Source organism: Condylostylus longicornis, unplaced genomic scaffold, assembly GCF_029603195.1.
Source record: "Condylostylus longicornis isolate FDR11 unplaced genomic scaffold, ASM2960319v2 ptg000072l, whole genome shotgun sequence".
In the NCBI taxonomy this organism is placed as follows: Eukaryota; Metazoa; Arthropoda; class Insecta; order Diptera; family Dolichopodidae; genus Condylostylus; species Condylostylus longicornis.
The window spans coordinates 2,889,914-2,908,960 of record NW_026578040.1 but is presented as its reverse complement, the minus strand read 5'-3'; the positions used below and the strand labels follow the sequence as shown (position 1 = coordinate 2,908,960).

The 19,047-nt window shown below is 26.3% G+C and overlaps 1 protein-coding gene across 3 annotated transcripts in view; it reads left to right on the top strand.

Annotated features, from left to right (window-relative positions):
* The first annotated feature begins 3,061 nt into the window (after positions 1-3,061).
* Positions 3,062-19,047, top strand: part of LOC129612390 (LIM/homeobox protein Lhx3) — an 84,566-nt gene continuing 68,580 nt past the window's right edge. For 2 of the 3 annotated variants that reach the window (XM_055525952.1, XM_055525950.1), the window contains exon 1: positions 3,062-4,118. In XM_055525952.1, the coding sequence (XP_055381927.1) occupies positions 3,371-4,118 (748 nt within the window). In that variant the 5' untranslated portion in view covers positions 3,062-3,370. The remainder of the gene's footprint in view (positions 4,119-19,047) is intronic. The other variant, XM_055525951.1, reaches the window with a different exon arrangement.

Genomic DNA, 19,047 nt, shown 5'->3' with positions numbered 1-19,047 from the left:
AACCATAAGCATTTTCCAAACTTTGCAAACGCAACAAGGCAGTGGCTTGCTTCTCCTATCGCGAAACACTGTTGAACTTTAAAAAAACAAAATTTGATGTCGTTTTTCTTCTAGACCCCAAGTTGTGGGAGTCTGAAATTTTAGCAGCTTTCAGACAGTAGTTCATTTCGCTGCAAGAAAAATTTTTCCCCATCCCGCCCCTTTCTCAAGTTTGCCTCTTGAAATTTGTAAAATTTGAATTTTTGACACCTTATATGTATTTCCGAAATCGCAAGCTTTTTCAAATTTCTATAAACCCAAAAATCTAACGATAAATTCCATGACATTTAAAAATATAATTATTTTTCTTAACTCACGCAATTAACCTTTAAACCTTAACCATTGTGTTAAAACTAATTATGAAGTTCGTCTAAGTTAGCGACTAAATTCTAAAAAAGGTCATTTTGCCATTAACGTTTATGAATACCTTTTCGTAATGCAAGAAACAAGTCACTTTTTTTCAGCACCTGCAGGATTCGTTATGGTTTCTACACAGTGAATTAATAAAAAATGGTATTTTTAGTAATATTTCTGGGGATCATAACAACTTTTAAAGTAAAAGAGGTAGACTCTTCATCTGATGAAGTTCATTTTATCATATCCTACCTGTGCTAAAAAAATATACCTATCATTTTGATCTAACCAACCTTGTGTCTGGTTACAAAATTTATGCATTGCAATGAACTAAATAAAAATGTTTATTTAAACAAATAGAAATGTATTTTTACAACAACTCAATTACCTTATATTAAAATACCTCAAGCCTTTAATCATGAAAATTCGTAAATTATCACAATTATATAGATTGGCAACATAAATTAATTGTTGTTAATGTATGTGTGTTCGTATAAGCATATGTTTTCAATACACTATTATCAAAATGAAATTGTTCTGAAGAAAGTCTGCATATATCCGATCACTGTTTGAGTGTGATTACTTTATGCTATATTTTAACTACGTACATACATACATATATATATGTATGTAAAATAAACTCAAATTGCATTGTCAATTATTGCATAATTATTTTTCTTCACATAGTATTCTAATGTTATTTCTCTACATCAATGTGATTTGCTAATTAAATTATTCAATGGCAGAGTTTAATTGAAAGTTTTCCGGCAGCATTATCGGTCGTCGTTATTTTATTAAAGCAAATGTTATTCTTTTGTTTTTACAAAACTTTTATGCAATTTTTTCATTGTGTAAGAGTTTTGAATTTTTTTTTAGAACTTTACATTTTACTTTTATTTTTGATATTTTTTTCTTACTGGTTTTTATTATTGTTGCTGTAAAAATTAAAACATTTTTTTCATTACTGATAAGAACCTACAATTTTTTTTTATTTTACAATTTTTTCCCTACTTTTTCACTCCCTTAACGAGCTTTTTTTTACTGCTTTTTTTTGCGTACGAATGTTCTCACAATAGTGCGGTTTGTTGTAACGCGATCACTTCGTTTCTATATAAAATACACAGTTATAAAATTTATTGTTGTTGTCTTCTTTTATTTTTTTTTTTAAATTTCGAATTCAGTGCATAATATAATAATCAATATAAAAATTGCGATTATAATTTGCAATAAGCACATACATAATTATAGTATAGAAAGTACGTATATGTTATACATATATGTACATATACATATATAATTATGTATGTATGTAAGTTTTGAATTGAGTTCAGCTTAATTAAGATTTTATTGCAAATCGTAATTTCTAAAAATAAAATCATAATTTAATGCTGTATTGGTTTTTTGCGATTATCAACTACAAAAAATTTTTGAAGTGAACTATTAAGAAATAAATTTTAAAATGCAACAAAATTAATGTTCATTCCACATAGGTGCCTACATACATACATACGTACATATGTTCTTATATAAAATTAATGTATGTATAAGCAAGGTTCACATAAACAAATACAGAGCAGCGAAGCGATAATGTCGTGTGATCAATACATTTATTTTTATCATCAGTTTTTTTTTTATTCTTATTCGGGACTATTGCGGCGATTCATTCGTTTGCTCAATGTATACTTTAATTCAATGTTCAAGTTTAATGACGGGAAAAAATTAAAAAAATATTGCCACCAAATATAAGCAAACAAAAAAATCAACAATCTTAAGGATTTCAAGTGATTTTTGTGATTTTTTTTTATTATATCGTTAATTTAAACTTCCTCAAATAAAAAATATAAAATTTTTATAAATGAAAATTATTCTGTTAAATAAAATCAATATTTCTTTAAATCGATTACCTTTCAAGTGTATTTCATTTTGATTCTGATAGCGGTCTTAAAGAAGAAGGTAATTCAGGTGCCAATAAAAAATCAAATTTATCTATTTTTTTTATTGAATTTCAAATATAAATAATAATAATAATAAAAAAGAAGAAGAAGTCGGTAAAATTTGAAGTATTTTTTATAATATGGTGTGCATATCAAGAAAGCAATCAAATTGAAATTGTCATTTGATAACGAATAATTTTGGTTAATAATCACTTAAGATTTCATTTTTTTTTTTTTCAAAATTGTGTACATTTTGATAGTGTCAATAGAAAAATATGTGAATAATATATCTACATACATTTTATACATAAGTACAAGCCTAAAATTAAAGGGATTCCGGTCAAATTGAAGAAAAATGTTTTATAAATTTAGCTTTTTGGATGGGATTGAGTGAATATTTCAATCCAATTTCATTTGATGAATTTCATTGAAACGTTCTTAATTGTAGTAATAAAATTATATGATCCACATTAGTACAAATATGAGCTCATAGTCGGGCTACATTAATTCATTACAAAATTGCGGACTGAACTGCATATTTACAGTAATATACTCTTAGATAATCCAATTTTTTGTTAAACTATACGAATTGCGAAATTAGTTTCTAATTTCAAGCAACCTTTCTTTTAAATTTTAATGATTTCTTAAAATTTTTTACATTTCAAATAATCTATGTTTTTATAGTCAAATTTAAATTCATATAATATGTACATACATATGTAAAAAATTTAAATCAAATTATGGAAAGTGAAAACTGTATGAAAAAATTAAAATTTTTAAAAAGTACGTATATAATTTAACGAAATGTGAAGAAATATGTGAATGGAACCAATGAAATTGCATAAAAAAAGGAAATTTTAACTATCAAAAATAGCAAAATATACGCCAAGGAATAAAATATGTACATACATACATACATAGAAAACTAAATCAAAACTCTAAGGAAGCTATTAAATTTTCAAAGAAAAAGAAGAGAAGAAATTAAGGCCCTTTACAAAATTTAAAAAAAAGACATTTGATATTATAGTCAAGTAAATTTTTACATGTCAGTTTGTATTACATCTTCATCAACTGGAAATAATCCATGCGGTATTCCAGGTAGTAATAATCTTGGTGGTATAATTGGTGGTGGATCAACTTCATCATCACATCATCATTTCCATCATCAACAAAATCACCTTCTACTACCACAAGTACAGCAACATCATCATATTAATAACATTAATAATATGTCTTTAGCTCATATGCCATCTTTGGCATCAACAATGATGCATCATCATCCATTAGTGCCAACACCAGCACCTCCACCTTTATCACAACAAGTGCCGCCACCACCATCAACACATATGAATGGACCAGTAATACATTCAATGCATCATCATATGCCATCTTTAATACCAGATATGATCGAACATAATCATAATAGTATAGTACATCATAATGGTATTGGTGGAGGAGTTGGTGTTGGTAGTAATAATGCAGGTAATAATAATATTAATAATAATATAAGATCACATCATTTAATACAATCAACTGGAAATTTATTAACTGGACAAAATATGCCACCACCAATTCCAGCACATTTACAATCACAAGAACCTCAAAATTTACATCATGCCCATGTTCAACAATCATCTGTCCAGCAACAGCATGCTCAACAGCAACAACAATCACCTTTAAATTTACAACAAAGAAATAATCATACGTCAAGTGAATTCCCTTCAAATTCTGTTGATGAACCAAATTCTGATATGCTATTAGCATTAATCAGTCGTAACAAAGCCTTAGAAGGTAAGTTTGTTTTATTCTTTTATTTTAATTTTATGAAAAGTATATATATGTATATATGTACACACATAATGTGTATAAAATTATTACCAAGTACTCAGTCATATTTTTATTACCCTGTAAAACAACAATATTATTTTATAAAGTGACGTACCATTGTTTTTCGAGTGCAACTTTAAATCATTATCGACCTAATAATAAACTGTGATAAACGCTTAAACTAAAAAGTCTGTCGACAATTTTCTATAATTTAAAACAAACACTAACCCTGCATAAACCGCATTTGGAAACCAAAACCAATTAACATTTCCTTCCTCGTTTCCTCTTTCATCATCGAAACGAATTAAATTTGTTTTAAAACACAAGCTTTGCACATATTTTCTCTCTATTTAATTTCCATTTTTCTTACGCGTTAATATTTTCTAATGCATTTCGAGTGAACCTGATCTTATCCAAATTCCAAATGAATGTCCTTATACAGTTGAAGAGAAAGAAATAACAAAGAAAAAACAAAAAACGTGCATGACACGTGTTAAAATTTACCTTTTTGTTCTTTATATTGTAAGGATTGTTTCTAATGGGAAAACATTTCGATTATAATTAAGTAAAAGGAGTTGAAGTTGTATCCGTTAACATAATTTTTATTATTTTTTACTAACTTATTCATTTTTGTGTTTTCCAATGAAATTTGATTCAATTCAAGTCAATAAGCAACTCAAAAAAATGAGCAAAACAAAAATATAAAGGGGCGATAATTTTAGCAGTGTACTTGTGTATGCGTGTGCATTCATTGAAGCACAACTCGACTTTACATCTTCATTGTTGGACGCATTATTATAAACGCAACTGTGAAACTCTTTTTGCATAAGTTTTAAAATCTCTTGTACTGTTTTAAAACATTCTTTAAATTATTTGTTTATAATTAATATTTTGGAAATCTTTAATAGTCAGTCAGTAAACTTAATTGAGTATAAAAAGAACAGCTTAAAAAAATAAGTTGAATTGTGATAGTTCTACATGTTTGTGTACAATAAGGGAATCGAGGCCGAATCAATAATTTGTTTGTTAAAATATTATAAAATTTTGTTAGCAATAGTAAGTTTTATAATTATCTCACTACATCCAGGAAATTCGAAAAAAAATTACAAATTTAAAAAAAAAGAGAGCATTATTTCTCCTTTTTTAATTGCAAATGTTTTTAAACTAATTTTATGTAAACTTCAATATGAGTACCCTATTTCAAACTTATGAATGCTAATTCCATTGCAAAGTATTATAAAAATTAAATGAATGCTCAGTAATGCATTATTTGGCCGTTGTTATAAACCATACCTTCTGTAATTTTGTTTGAAAACACACTAGTTTGCAATCATTTTAATAATCATTTTTATTACTAAAATTGTAATTTTTAGTAGAATTTTTTACTTCGTTTGGCACAAGGAATACCTTATCCTTACAAAAACATATTTTCGTAATTTCTAGCATTAAAAGTTTTAAAGAACTTTGAAAAGATTTAAAAATATTATTGAAACACAAGGAAACAGGGAGTAATTTTAAATTCGAGCATTTAGTGTTGCTCTTTGCATTTTCCTATGTTCTGCGTTAAAATAGAACTTTAAAAAATAACTTATTTAAGTATATTGCTCTACTTCACTTTTCTTTTTAATTTTTTTTTCCAAGTTCACATATTTGTAATAATTTTAATTTTCTTCTTTTCCTATCCTTTTCTAGATAGAAATATTATATTTTATCTGCACATGAATCTTAAAATTTAGTTTATAGTTATTAATTATGAATGCTCATATTTCATATTTACCCGTTCTACAAGAATTTTATTCTCGTACACTTTATAAATCATTTTTTGAAGCCATACTCATTGCTGAAATTTAAAATTTCTCAAAAACCAAGAAGGAAAAAATATTAAAATTGATATCCTGCAAGAGTGTACTAGCACTTTATGTTCTCAAATACGTAAAGTAAATATTTATTTTCATATGTAAGGATTCATAATATCCTTGTTATTTAGGTATGTCCTTGTTTTAAATCCATTTTGTTGTTGTTTTGAAATATTGTTTTGAATAAGAGAATTTTTTGATCTTAAATCGAAATTAAGTTAACTCCAACGAAAATAATTTTTATTTTTGTGATTAAATGAAATTAAAAGAGCTATTCGCCGAGTTTAGCTAGTCAAAAGTCCTATCAATAACTTTGGAGACTAAGTATTTTTATGTAGAGTATTAATCGAAAGTTTTTTAAAGTATTAAATTAACAATAGAGCCCATAAAGTATTTTGTTTATTTTGATTTTAAATATAGCAAAATGATAGTATAATTAGAGCCTAGGACCTAATTGTATCATTCGTTTCCGTGGTCATATATTCCCTAAAACCAAAATAATTTACAAAAACGTAAGTTACAAAATATTGCTCATATTTTGTATTATCTTGTATTGAAACAATTACAAACCTTATTTTAATTTCAGTTGCGGACGAGTACCTTAATACAAATCCCACTTTCATTTAAACGAAGTCAGCAATTAAAATTGCATTACTTCATAAATCAAGTTGATTTGAAGCTAAATTTTCGGTATAGACGCTCTGTGCTTTTACAGTTTACACGTTTAAGCAAATTCAGAAATATAAAGTTGAGGGCAAGGAAATCGGTGCATGACATTTATTTACCATTTAAAAGCAAACGTAGCTGTTTTTGATATTTTAGAAGCAATCTTTATAAAGCACAACGATACTAAATAAACTACAAAATATTTTTTCATATTTCTTAAAAAATTTGAAGAGCAGAAAAACAATTTTTCTGAGCTTATTTTCTATAAATTGAAAATGGATGGAAAATCTCCTTTTTTAAATTTATTTTGTAGGTTTTTTATCTCTTTTTTTTTTGGAAAATTATAAGTATCATCCTTAGCACATAAATATATATGTCAGTACGAGTGTAATATTTGAATGAAAAACATTCTTATGAGTACATGCATTTTATATACAATTACTTTTGTAATACCATTGAATTGGATGTACATATGTAATGCGAAGATTACATTATACATATATTTGTACATGCATACGTAGATACGTGAATGTAATCGTACATAAGGTATTCTGACTCCGAGCAAAATATGCAATTTAGTTGAGTGCTGACAGAATTTATATGAAATAAGTATGGAAAATGAATTTTCTTTTTTCATTTTCATTTTTTTTACGTTTTTGGGTAGAGTTATAAATTATGCGAGTTGATCAATAATAAATATGCAATGAGGATTAAATTAGAGATTTTAAAAAATAAACGGTAAATGGTAGAATAAATTATAAGTCGTGTATACTTACTTAATATGTTTCAGAAATTCCTAATATGAATAAGAGGATTCAAATATAAATGTGTGTATGTAGAGTAAATGTTAGTTACGAGTACAAAAATGTTATGGTAACATTTCTTGTTCGTTTGCTATCTTATTAGCGAGTATACAAATTTTGTTATTTAATTTTTTATTGCGAAAGGAAAAGAAAAGGAGAAACGAAATTTTGACGTCTCTTTAATTTTTCAAAACAAATTCGAAATTTTGCAGTTTGTATGTTGCAAATATTTGACATATAAAAATGTCAAATGGCTTTAGTTAAACAGTTGATTAATGTGGGATATTGCATTTTCCAAAATTAATATAAAAATTTTTATCACTTGAAGAAATTGCAAAATTTTATAAGATTTTATAGTAGCAAATAATTTGATGATACTTTGTATTAGCCTTTCAAAGTACTGGTGCTGAATATTGAGTAACCCTATATTTAAAAGTTTGAATTATTAGGAATTAATGAGTTTGTGATGCTCATGCTGCTAATACATAAGATATTGGAAAGTTTACATTGGAAAAAATATTGAGCAATTTTTACTTTTCTTTCTTTCAAATTTTTATATTCTCATGTTTTGAAAATTTTTGAGGTCATAAGGATTTTGAATGAAAAAATAATTTTTCATAAATTAAATACATAATTCATTCATTCATTCTGATGGTAGAACGAACAATAATATTTATTTAGATTTCAATTTAAAATATGAGTTAAAATTTAATATTCATCATAAATTTCTTATAAAATATTTGTATATTTGTATGGGTATATATACATACATACATACGGTTTGATTTGTGCGTATGTATAAAATTCAAATATCAAATATTTTCTTCAAATTTTTTCAATTGTTATACAGAATTCTATTTGGTAAATATCATCGAGGCTTTCGAATTAATTCGAAAAATAAATACGATTTTTTTTTAATATTTGAATTTTACTCAAATGTTTAATCATTAGATTTTGTTTGAATTTTCGGAAACCATTTCAATTTGATTAAAATATAGGAAAGTGAATGTAAATTTAGTCACGAAAACGATTTTATATTTAAATTGTTACACATAAATACATATACCATGTATTATACATACATGATAAATATCTAAGAACATAATATGAATGCCAACTGAATAACAGATAGAAATATGGGCTGTATGCTAAATAATAAGTTTTTAAATTTGATTATCATAAGAATTTTTATCTTTTCTTATGTTTGGAAGTTAATTGGACATTCAATTGAAATTTATAAAAGTTATTGAATTAGATTACGATATTTGGTTTGTTTGGTCACAGGGTAAGACGGATCCCTGACATCTCATCATACGAGACATTTCATCATTGTAACATTTCATCACCATAACATTTCATCATTGCATAAAGTGCATTTTGCAAACATAAGTACATGTAGGTGTAATTAAGTAATTAACATACTGAGCAATTTTGGCAACATGTTGAAGCAGTTGGCAGTTTTGTTGCACAATGGAACAAAAATTTAAGAGGATTAGGATGTAAAGTAAATTTGTACAGGTAATTAAATTAAAGAACATATTGGTTTCACTAATTTTGGTTACTTATCCTTTTTGCCACGATCGCCGAGCGCTTCATAATTTACATGGGCAACTTACCAATTTGCCCATTGAGAAATTGTGCCACAGTGACCAAAGCATTTAAATTAACTTTTACTTTTAAATTAAAAAAGAATTGTCTAGATTAATTACTATAGCTTATTATTATATAAATTTAGCTTTAATATCACTTTACCTGAAAGAGCTCTACAAGAGATGTTGTAAGTTCGATAGTCAGCTAAGAATGAGGGCACTGCTGCTGTGCACCGAGGGTATATCAAATTATAATCTGATAAGAAATTTCTTTGCAAGGCCAGTTTATCTGTGATCTTAAGATCACAGGCATCTTAGTGATGAAATGTTATGGTGATGAAATACAATAATGATGAATTGCTATAATGTTGAAATGTACAATGACGAATTGCTATAATGATGAAATGTTACAATGATGAAATGTTACAATGATGAAATGTCTCGTATAATGAGGTGTCTGGTCACCGGGTAAGACAGTAGTCATAAATTTCACAGCTTTCCAAAAAATTTCTTTCAATTTTTTCTAAAAGGAACATATAAAATTTAGCAAAATCATTGATTTAATTGCAAAATAATTTCTAAAGAGTAAAATTCTGTTGTTAATTCTGCAATCAATTGATATTTTACGCTTTGTCGTCTCAGCTTCTCATTAATGAAATCTTGTCAACAGAAAAATTCATACGAAAAATGATAAACAATTAAAATATGTCAGACTTGTAAAAAGTAAGTTGTTTTGTAAAAAATAAGTTATAACAACCATAAAACTTCCATCAGAATTATTTTCCAATTTTCCTGCCCAAATAGCATTAAAATCTAGTTTTCTTCACATAAAACATATTCAAACTTACATAACCAAATGCTTTTTGAAATATTTTGTTTGTTTCATTTTGAGTCAACTGTTTTGAAAACTTATTTCGAATTTTGTCATTTGATTTTTATTCAAAATCTTATAACTCTATTTATTTTTTGACTTTAACTCTTTTAACGTTTGTAAGTTATAATAATATTCAACTTAAAAAACGAAAAGTGTTAGCGTTACATAATTTACAATTTAATTTTCAAATAGGGAAAATGTACCTGATGCCATCTAATCTCAAAAACTTTTATTGCAATTGTTGCTTCTCAAATCTGAATTTTTACTACATATTTTCAGAATTATCTATTTGAAACGTGGGACATTGTCATTTATCATTTTCTGTCATCTGTTTTCCATCTGTCATATTGAGTGACATTTCTCTATATAATATTTTTTTCCGTTTATAGAAGAAGGTTTTCTCATATATAGAAGACATTTCTCTCTAGAATATTTTGGAGTTTAATGAAAATATTTTTGAATTTTTCGATATCTTATATTAAATTTTTATAAGGAAAAATGCTTTTCCGTATAGGCAATAAGGAGGATATAAAACCTAGGATTCTAAAATGAGTAAAACCGATTCTATAGCCTATATTATATTGAAATTTTCAAATTTGTTAGAAAAATCTTTAATTTAATATGAAATCAAATCTTTTCATCAAATTGTATAAAGTTGAAGAATTTATAGTTATGTACTAAATAATATTTATATACATGTACAAAATGCGTTCATGTATTTTATTATTTATATATATATATATTTATGTATTTTATTATATAAAATTGTTGTAATACATCTTAATATATCATCGCAGTGCATTGTTCATATTTTGTTGTAGAGTAAATGAAATTATTTATTATATAAACCCGTATATGAATTGATACTTTTACTCTCTTTTCTGTTAATATGTATTATACATATATATATACACATATGTAGGTTACATTTAAATTACATTATTCACATACATTCATACATCAAAGTAATATGCTACGAGTAGTAATACGAATTTATTAAGTTGTACTCGTAATATAAGCGTGAAATATCCCTATAGTAAAGTTTATTAAATTAATGTTTTCTGTCAGTGAATAAAAAGTCCTAGACATAAATAAGAATATACTTGAAGGAATAAATAATTCTAAGAAGGATATAATTCATTTAAAGGATCTATCATCTTAGATATTCTCCTTTTGAAATATATGTAACAGAAATTCATACCACACACATACGCAAACACAAACTTACGTATTATCGTGCATTATAATGAATATTTTTGTTTTTTTTTTATACGTAAACAAATATTTCATACAAAATGGTAATAAAATATAAAAATGAGGCACTAAAGAGAAGCAAGAAAATGCTTTTTTAGACGAACATCCTCAAAAATATTTCTTTGCAAAACTAAATCATCAAATTTTTTTTCTTCTTGAATTGTCTTCCCTATGTTTTTGTTAAAAATTTTCCTCATATTTAAAAAATATTTCCAAAACTGAATTACAAAATTATTTTTATAATATAGGGATTTGGTTTTGTATATTTACAAATTATATAAAATGTATGCATGGTTTATGTATATGTGTGTTTCAGTTTCAAATTTGACATTTAAAGAGACATAATAAATAAACACAAAAAATATCCTTCAGGCGTTTCCTTTTATGATGAAACAAAACAATTTTTTTACAAATAGAGTATTTTTATAAAAGCTTACACATATACACATCTACTTATAATAACACTTCTATAGTTAGGACATGGCCAAGGATATTTCAATATTTTGTTTTTGAAATTTTTGTCATTCTAAAATATTTTGAAATTCTTTTTTCTTTCTGATAAATTTTTTTATTTTGCTCCCTCAATGTTCTTCATTTTTTTAAATTTATTCTGTACAATTATTCTGTAATACAAAACAAGAAAAAATTTCAGTTGAACCGAAATTTTCAGAAATTATAAAACATTCAAAAACACGTTTCCTACATTTTTGCGTTCTATTTACATGAATAAACTGCTCATGAATAGTCAAAGCAGAGCATAAATATACTACCTCGAACAAATGCGTAGATGATTTGTGAAGTTATGGTTTTTTTCGGTAAATTTCTTTTTTTTCGATCGGAGGAAATCAGTGGGCATAGAATTCAGTGGCCGCTTATCGGGGTGCGGGTTGAAATACTGTGAAATTTTTTTTTAAATAATAGCAAAATTCCATTGAGAATATTCGATAGGTAATAGATGTTATCCTAACACAGTTGAAAGGGTTACGTTCGTTTGAGTCAACAAAATTTTGATCGTCAGCTAAACGTGCAATCTCTTCGTTCGTGTGTTGGGAATGACGAATTTAATGGCTGGCAGCCCTTTTCCTTATTTAGTCTGCATCTAAATGAATCTTGAGGTCCCTATGAATATCAGTATTATGAACGTGATTGTAGATTAAAATTTTGTTGTACGTGGAGAGCGAAGACTTACGGCCAATGAGCCAGTTTACTCCTGCATACTTCAGTTCCAGTTCAGCCCTCTTTTTCTTTACATGCTCCTCCCATCTCAATTTTCCGATAAATGGAAATAATATTTTTTGATTTACAATAGACGGATCGTGTGTTTTCGGAATTATTTAATTACATTATTTATTTAAAATGTCTTTTCTTATTAAATTGACATTTGAATTTAAAAAAAAAGTCATATAATAAATACTTATTTCAAAATAACTAAGTTTATTTTTTACTCATATATCGAATTTTGAAAAAGTAATTATATTTTACTCATTTAACTTATGTTATATACTCCTCTTATAAACTCAAGAGAATTTTAAATATGTAAATGGAATACACATATTAATTCACAAATCTAAATAAAGATCATTCCAAGTTTGATTCATTGGAAAATCTGATTGAGCATGATTTTTCAACAGAAAATTAATTAACTATTCAACTAATAATTTAAAACCGTTTTCCAAATAAATTATGACAAATTAACTAAATTTAACTAGAATTAAACTTAATAATGAATTTCTGAATTAAATCTAATAATAAGTTCTATTAAGAAAGTTTAAGCCATTTAAAAAAGTTTTAAAAAGCATATTTAATCTTTGACTTAAAATAGTGTAATTTTTTAGAATTCTAATATTACTAAATTTATCGGCATATTAGTGAAAATAATTGAAAAATTGATTAACATTGAAGTTTTGCATTGAAGACAAGACTATTAAAATACAAGTGTGCAAACAGTAAAAGTAGACGCGTTTTACTAACCATTTAGGAATCAGATTAATTTAGGTATAGATCATTGGAGATCTCTATTGCTGTTAGTTTAAATTTTATAAAAACTTACTACAAAATTTGACAAGAGTGACCTGCTTAACTGAAAATTATTTTTAAATTCAATATTTTTTTATTAAAATTTCGAAAATTTAGTCTACATAGGGAACAATTACAGTTATTCCTAAGCTATTTTGAAATAATATCCCCTTCAAGAATATTCCTATTGATTTTAAAAAAAAATTTCAGTATTAAATTACAATGAAAAAAAATCTCTTTCAATTCCTTTTTTTTATTATGCGGGAGCTCATTTTTCTCTCTGCCATCTTTTTATAAATTCATCATAAATACATGCTTTGGATTGTCACACCCAATGGAAAATCGGCATTTCTATTTTAAGAAAATTGAACATTTTTTTTATTTTCATTTTATTTTTACCAATTCATATTCTCCTTAGAAAGGACGAAGAAAAATCAAGAAAAAGAAGAAGGACCCAAAAATAAAAATTTCATCTTAAGTTCAATTTAACTTTTGTTAAGCCTTTAAAGAAATTATGCTCTACATAAACTATGAGATGTTGAGAATAGTACCTACTACTAATATAGGAATCTTAAAATGTGTTCATGAGCAAATACAAAGTACCGGTACCGTCTATGCTCAAAAACATTGAAATTTATTTTTATGCTTTGTTAAAGAAAATTTGTTGAGTTTCTGGCATAAGTTTTAAAGTGTTAACAAGTACAAAATTATTGATAAAAGAGATTAAATCCGTTGCTGTAGCGTTTAAATCTAAGTAACAAAATTTTAATAAGGATTAGTTTTATTTTGTAGTCTACTTTCCTTTTTAACGTTTTTCACTTATTTTTCGTTTTTTACTTATTTTTTGTTTTAACTGTTAGTTGCTAAGAAAGTTATACTTATAGATATGTACTAGATATGTATATATATAGACAAATGAATTTTATTACATAATGTTTTAAGGGCATAAAATTTCGAATTAAAGGGATTTCGTAGGTACGATGTTTAGCGAATTGAACATAACTATCATGCTAAGACAACTTTTATTCTACGATCATTAAGATACTATACAGGATATTTTATACAATAGTGTCATGCTTAATATGTTCATAAATTTGTGATGTTCAACTTTATCAAAAGCTTTTTCGTAGTCCAAAAAGCAAATAATTACGTGTTTTCTTACATCGCAGCAATTCTGTATCAGTACCTGAATGCAAAAAATAGCTTCCCTAGTACCTTGCTTTAAACCAAATTGTGTCCGACCCATGTGTCGGTACGCATATGTTCTGCTTTTCAATACAAGTGGATATGAATCACCTTGAGGGAGATCTTAAGCGTGTGACTGATTAAACATATTAAGCGGAGTTAATCGCATGTTTTGGCGTTAGTTTTTTTTGTCAACGGACATATATCTTGTTGAAGAGTCTATGTAGCAAAACCAAATTTTGTTGTTTTTTGAAACTCGAATAGCGGCTATAATTTCTTCTTTTGTGATGGAATAGGCAGTCATTGCTGCAGGCGGGTTTGGACTCCTGGATGGTCTAGTTGGATCAGCAAACAAATTTATCTCTCCCAGATCACTTTTTTCTTCTCAATATTTAGAATTATTTAACCATTATTAATTAATGTGGAAGGACCTGATCTTTTATATATTCTAGATATTTCTTTGACTTTTCTTTGGAAATTGAAATTATCATTTTGAACGTTGAAGTTTTTCAATTTCATCACTTTGTTCTTTATCGGAGATAGACTTTAGCTTTGATTGGGCAAAACATAACAGTACTTTTAGCCATTCGGTTGAAACCTGATACAGTGGGCTATCCAAGAAGCATACAACAAACTTGAACACTTTTATTTCTGATGTCACAGCTGTTTAAGAAATAAAATCTTAGAAATTTTTTCATTTTTGGAAATTTTGTAATCCTCCTAGTTACAAAGAAAATGCTTTTTGATTGTTGCATAATCTTCATAAAAAAATTTCTTCCATCTCTTAAAATTAAAAATTTAACTTAACATTAAACAAGAGTTTAAATATAAATTTAGGTACTATATTATGACGGCATATGCAAAGCAATATGCAATATCTAATGACCGGACTACCAGATTTAGAGTAGTAGTATCAGTGAGAATAAGTATGGCTAATCATAGTTTTGAAAGGTACTTATTACATACTTAAATCAACTTAACGAAAGTGTACGAAGCTTTTTAAATTAAAATTATTTAATGTGAATTGAAATTTAAATTTAGCACTGTTTTGTAACAACAACATGTGATATTATCCATGTGAAGCTTATTCATCCTCTTGTGCATATGAAAATATATAAAGGGAAATTTAATGCAAACAGTAAATGTTCTTCAAAATTCTATAATGGATTAAAAAATCCTTTTATTTTTTCAAAATTTAATTAAAATAATTAACAAAAGAGTAAAAAAATTCATATGTCAAAATATTTGCTAACAAAATGTTAAGCCATCATACTCCTCCTTATAATCTTGCATAATGAAATTTTATAAAACCGACTGAAATTAAAAATAAAACAAAAAACAACCGATAATTTCATAGAATCTTTTGAAAATTCGAAAAAATAATTATGAAAATATACAAAATTCTTTTTATACATAAAATTATTAAACTTTAATGATTTTTCAAATAAGCAAGCAACTTACGCAGATAAGTGAATCAAAAATCAAATTAAGGAACAGAAGAAAGGAGTTGACAAAAAAATTTTGTTTTCTTTTATATTTTTTTTACAACCCATTAATTTACTTAAAGGATTTGATTAAGTCACATTTCAGATAATTGAATCCTTTTTTTTTCCTTGTTCCTTTGCTTATTTAAAAAGAAACATTTAATACCGGTTGCATTCTGTTTATATTTTAAAATAACCTATGCTTTTGCCCACATACAACGTTTCCTGCTCTTGTCTCCACCCCTATTATATAAATAAAAGAAAAAAGTCAGATCAAAATAAATAATTATTAAACACAAAAAAGAAACCGAACATAATTATTTAAAGGATAATTGAATATTTCCATTTTCACAAGTAAATAAAAGGAGAGTTTCTTTTATTTGTATTTTCTTTATTGTTTTTTTATTTTCATCCCTGAAATTATACTTACTTATCACTCCCACCGAATACGAATCTCATCGAATGGAAGTAAATATACATAAGAACATGAAAAATAAAATGACATTGCCGTTATATGTGAAGACAGATTAGTGGTTTTTTTTTCCGTTTGTCAAAAAGATGTTAAGGATACTCGTATGTTTCACGAAAATAATTATTTTTAAATATATGTGCAAATATAATGAGTTTAAGATATACTAGAAAAGGTAAATTGAATATTTCCATGGTTTGCAGAGCTTTATTTAATTATGCAACAAGAATTATGAGATTACCTGTCTAGAACTTTGAAAAATGAAGTTTCGAAAAGAAGTTTTAGTTTCAAGTGTACGAACAATAAGCCTAATGCACAGGAAATCTTTCTTAAGTATCCTAACTAAAATGTACTTTCTAAAGAATTTGTTTGAACCTTTTAACTAAGGAACTTCAATTTTTTGAAAATTTTACAATTACGTTTAGGCTTCAATTAATGAGAGCAAACAAAGAACTTTTAATCAACTGCAGAGCCATATACAACAAATTCAATACCATAACCCTGTAATTGCCAAAGCTACATATATTCCAGGCTAAGTATAGATAATTCGCTGAAAATATATATATAATCGTCCATTTTAACGTAGCTCTTGGCAGAATTGCTGATGCATATAAAAATTAAGCTTCTTGTAGCTATATATAGCTACTATATATAGTAGACTTTAAGGAATTCTTCTTGTTCAATTCTGAAATAATGAATGATTACAACTATGCACCGATTCCAATTAGGTAGCAATGAGGAATGCGAACCACTACAATCTAAAATAAGTTGGTGCAGACCAATCGGATGAAGTTATTCTACGCATATCAAGGCTTTCTTTTGAAATAATAAAGTGAATAATAATAATTTTTAATAGTTTGATTTTCTTGTTTATTTTAGCTTAGTTTTTGTCTTGTGATATTACAATCGAAATCACAAAATCATTATCATTTTTAAAAGTTGCTATTGTTAAGCATATTATTAGATACCACCATGTCTTCTAAATTATTGATGATTTTCTTAAAATAAAACAGTTCAATATTTTTGATAGAAAGCAAAGAAACCTTTCAAAATTAGCGCGTGCCGTTCCAGTCATTCTTCTCTTTTTATTATTTTTTTTTCAATATTTTATTCTTTTCTTCTGTTTTTTTTATAATAAACTTGAATCAAATATTCATTTGTTTATGAACAAACTATAAAAAGGATAACATCAAAAATTTTTTTTACATTTGAGTGTATGAAAAGGGAATTAAAAGATTGTTTTGCTGTTTTGTTTTTTTGTTGTGTCTCTCTTGTTTGACTAAAAATTATTATTGAACTCCCTAAGGGAGTGTGTGTCGTTCTCAAAAAAAGTGATGGTTTTACAATAGAAATTTAAAGTATAATTTATTTACAGTTGTTTCAATAATAATAAAGTGTAGTACACACATATACAATCTATCTATCCATACTTATACATGTTGTGTGTTGTCCTCTTGAAAAGTCCTTTAATATGTAATTGTTACTATAAATTTCATTATTATTTCCTTGTTAAAATTGGAACAACATCGAGACAAAACATAAATAAAATTATATGGTGTTTTTAAAAATTGGTAATGATATACAACAAAAAACGTCAGCATCAATCACATTTCTGTTGTTCTAGTACGGTAATGTATGCATAAGGTTTTTCAATAGGGAGAAAAATTCTGGATTTTTGTCAAAGCTATAAAACATGCTATACTTTGAATTTCATACTCTTTTCAAATGGACAATTTCGTTTGAAAAATACCTTTAATGACAGCGACACTAAGATAGTAATTTCAATGGAAACATTATTATTGTATTAATATGCTGGTTGAAGAGCAACTTAATTTAGTTCCAAGTTAAATTCAAAAATTTTGTTTCCAATATATTAGGTGCATGAATAGTTGCTATTCGTGATCATTTCGAATATTTTGTGTACACTAGTTTGTCTTCTTTATTGGCATTTCCTAAAATTACCACTTCGCTGCTGAAATATTAACTAATGGAGCATTTGAAATTACTTACTCAAAATTTGAGCAAACTCTTTTTTAATATTTGAATCTTTTTGTAATAAATAATATTAATTTTTATTTCTTAGTTTTAAGTATATCTATATTTGAGAAATTTCGGTATATGCTAAATAAATAAATAATAAAATAATAAATCTGAGGCCAGTCTCTTCATCGGGGGTTTTATAAAATGTATGATTTGAGGTGTTGAAGGCACTTAATTGCTGAAATCGAAATTCTTTTAGACAACTATGAACACAATATTCTCCGTAATACAAGCTTAGATAATTATTTACTTGGAAAGCAAGCACATATTACTTTAAATATTCAATAAATTATTGAATATTGGAAGACCTTCTAAATGTTACACACTTTATGATTTGTTATTGCATTTCTTCTCATATTAATACTACAGCGAAGGTTGTTGATTTTAATCTATATTAAGACCAAATTATGTTGTCTTTTCTTTATTCAAATACTACGAGTTTTAAATATGTTTTGAATTTTGATATTTTACTCATAACCCTCTGTTAATAATTTCAAAATCTAAAATATCAGTAAGTTAAAACTTACCCAGTTAAGTTATACCTATATATATACATTCATAAAGACTCGGGAACAAAATCAAGTTTCCCAATTACGTATGTATACGTATAATTTCTCCTTCCGGATAGTAACACGTTTTGTTTTTGGTGGTTGTGGT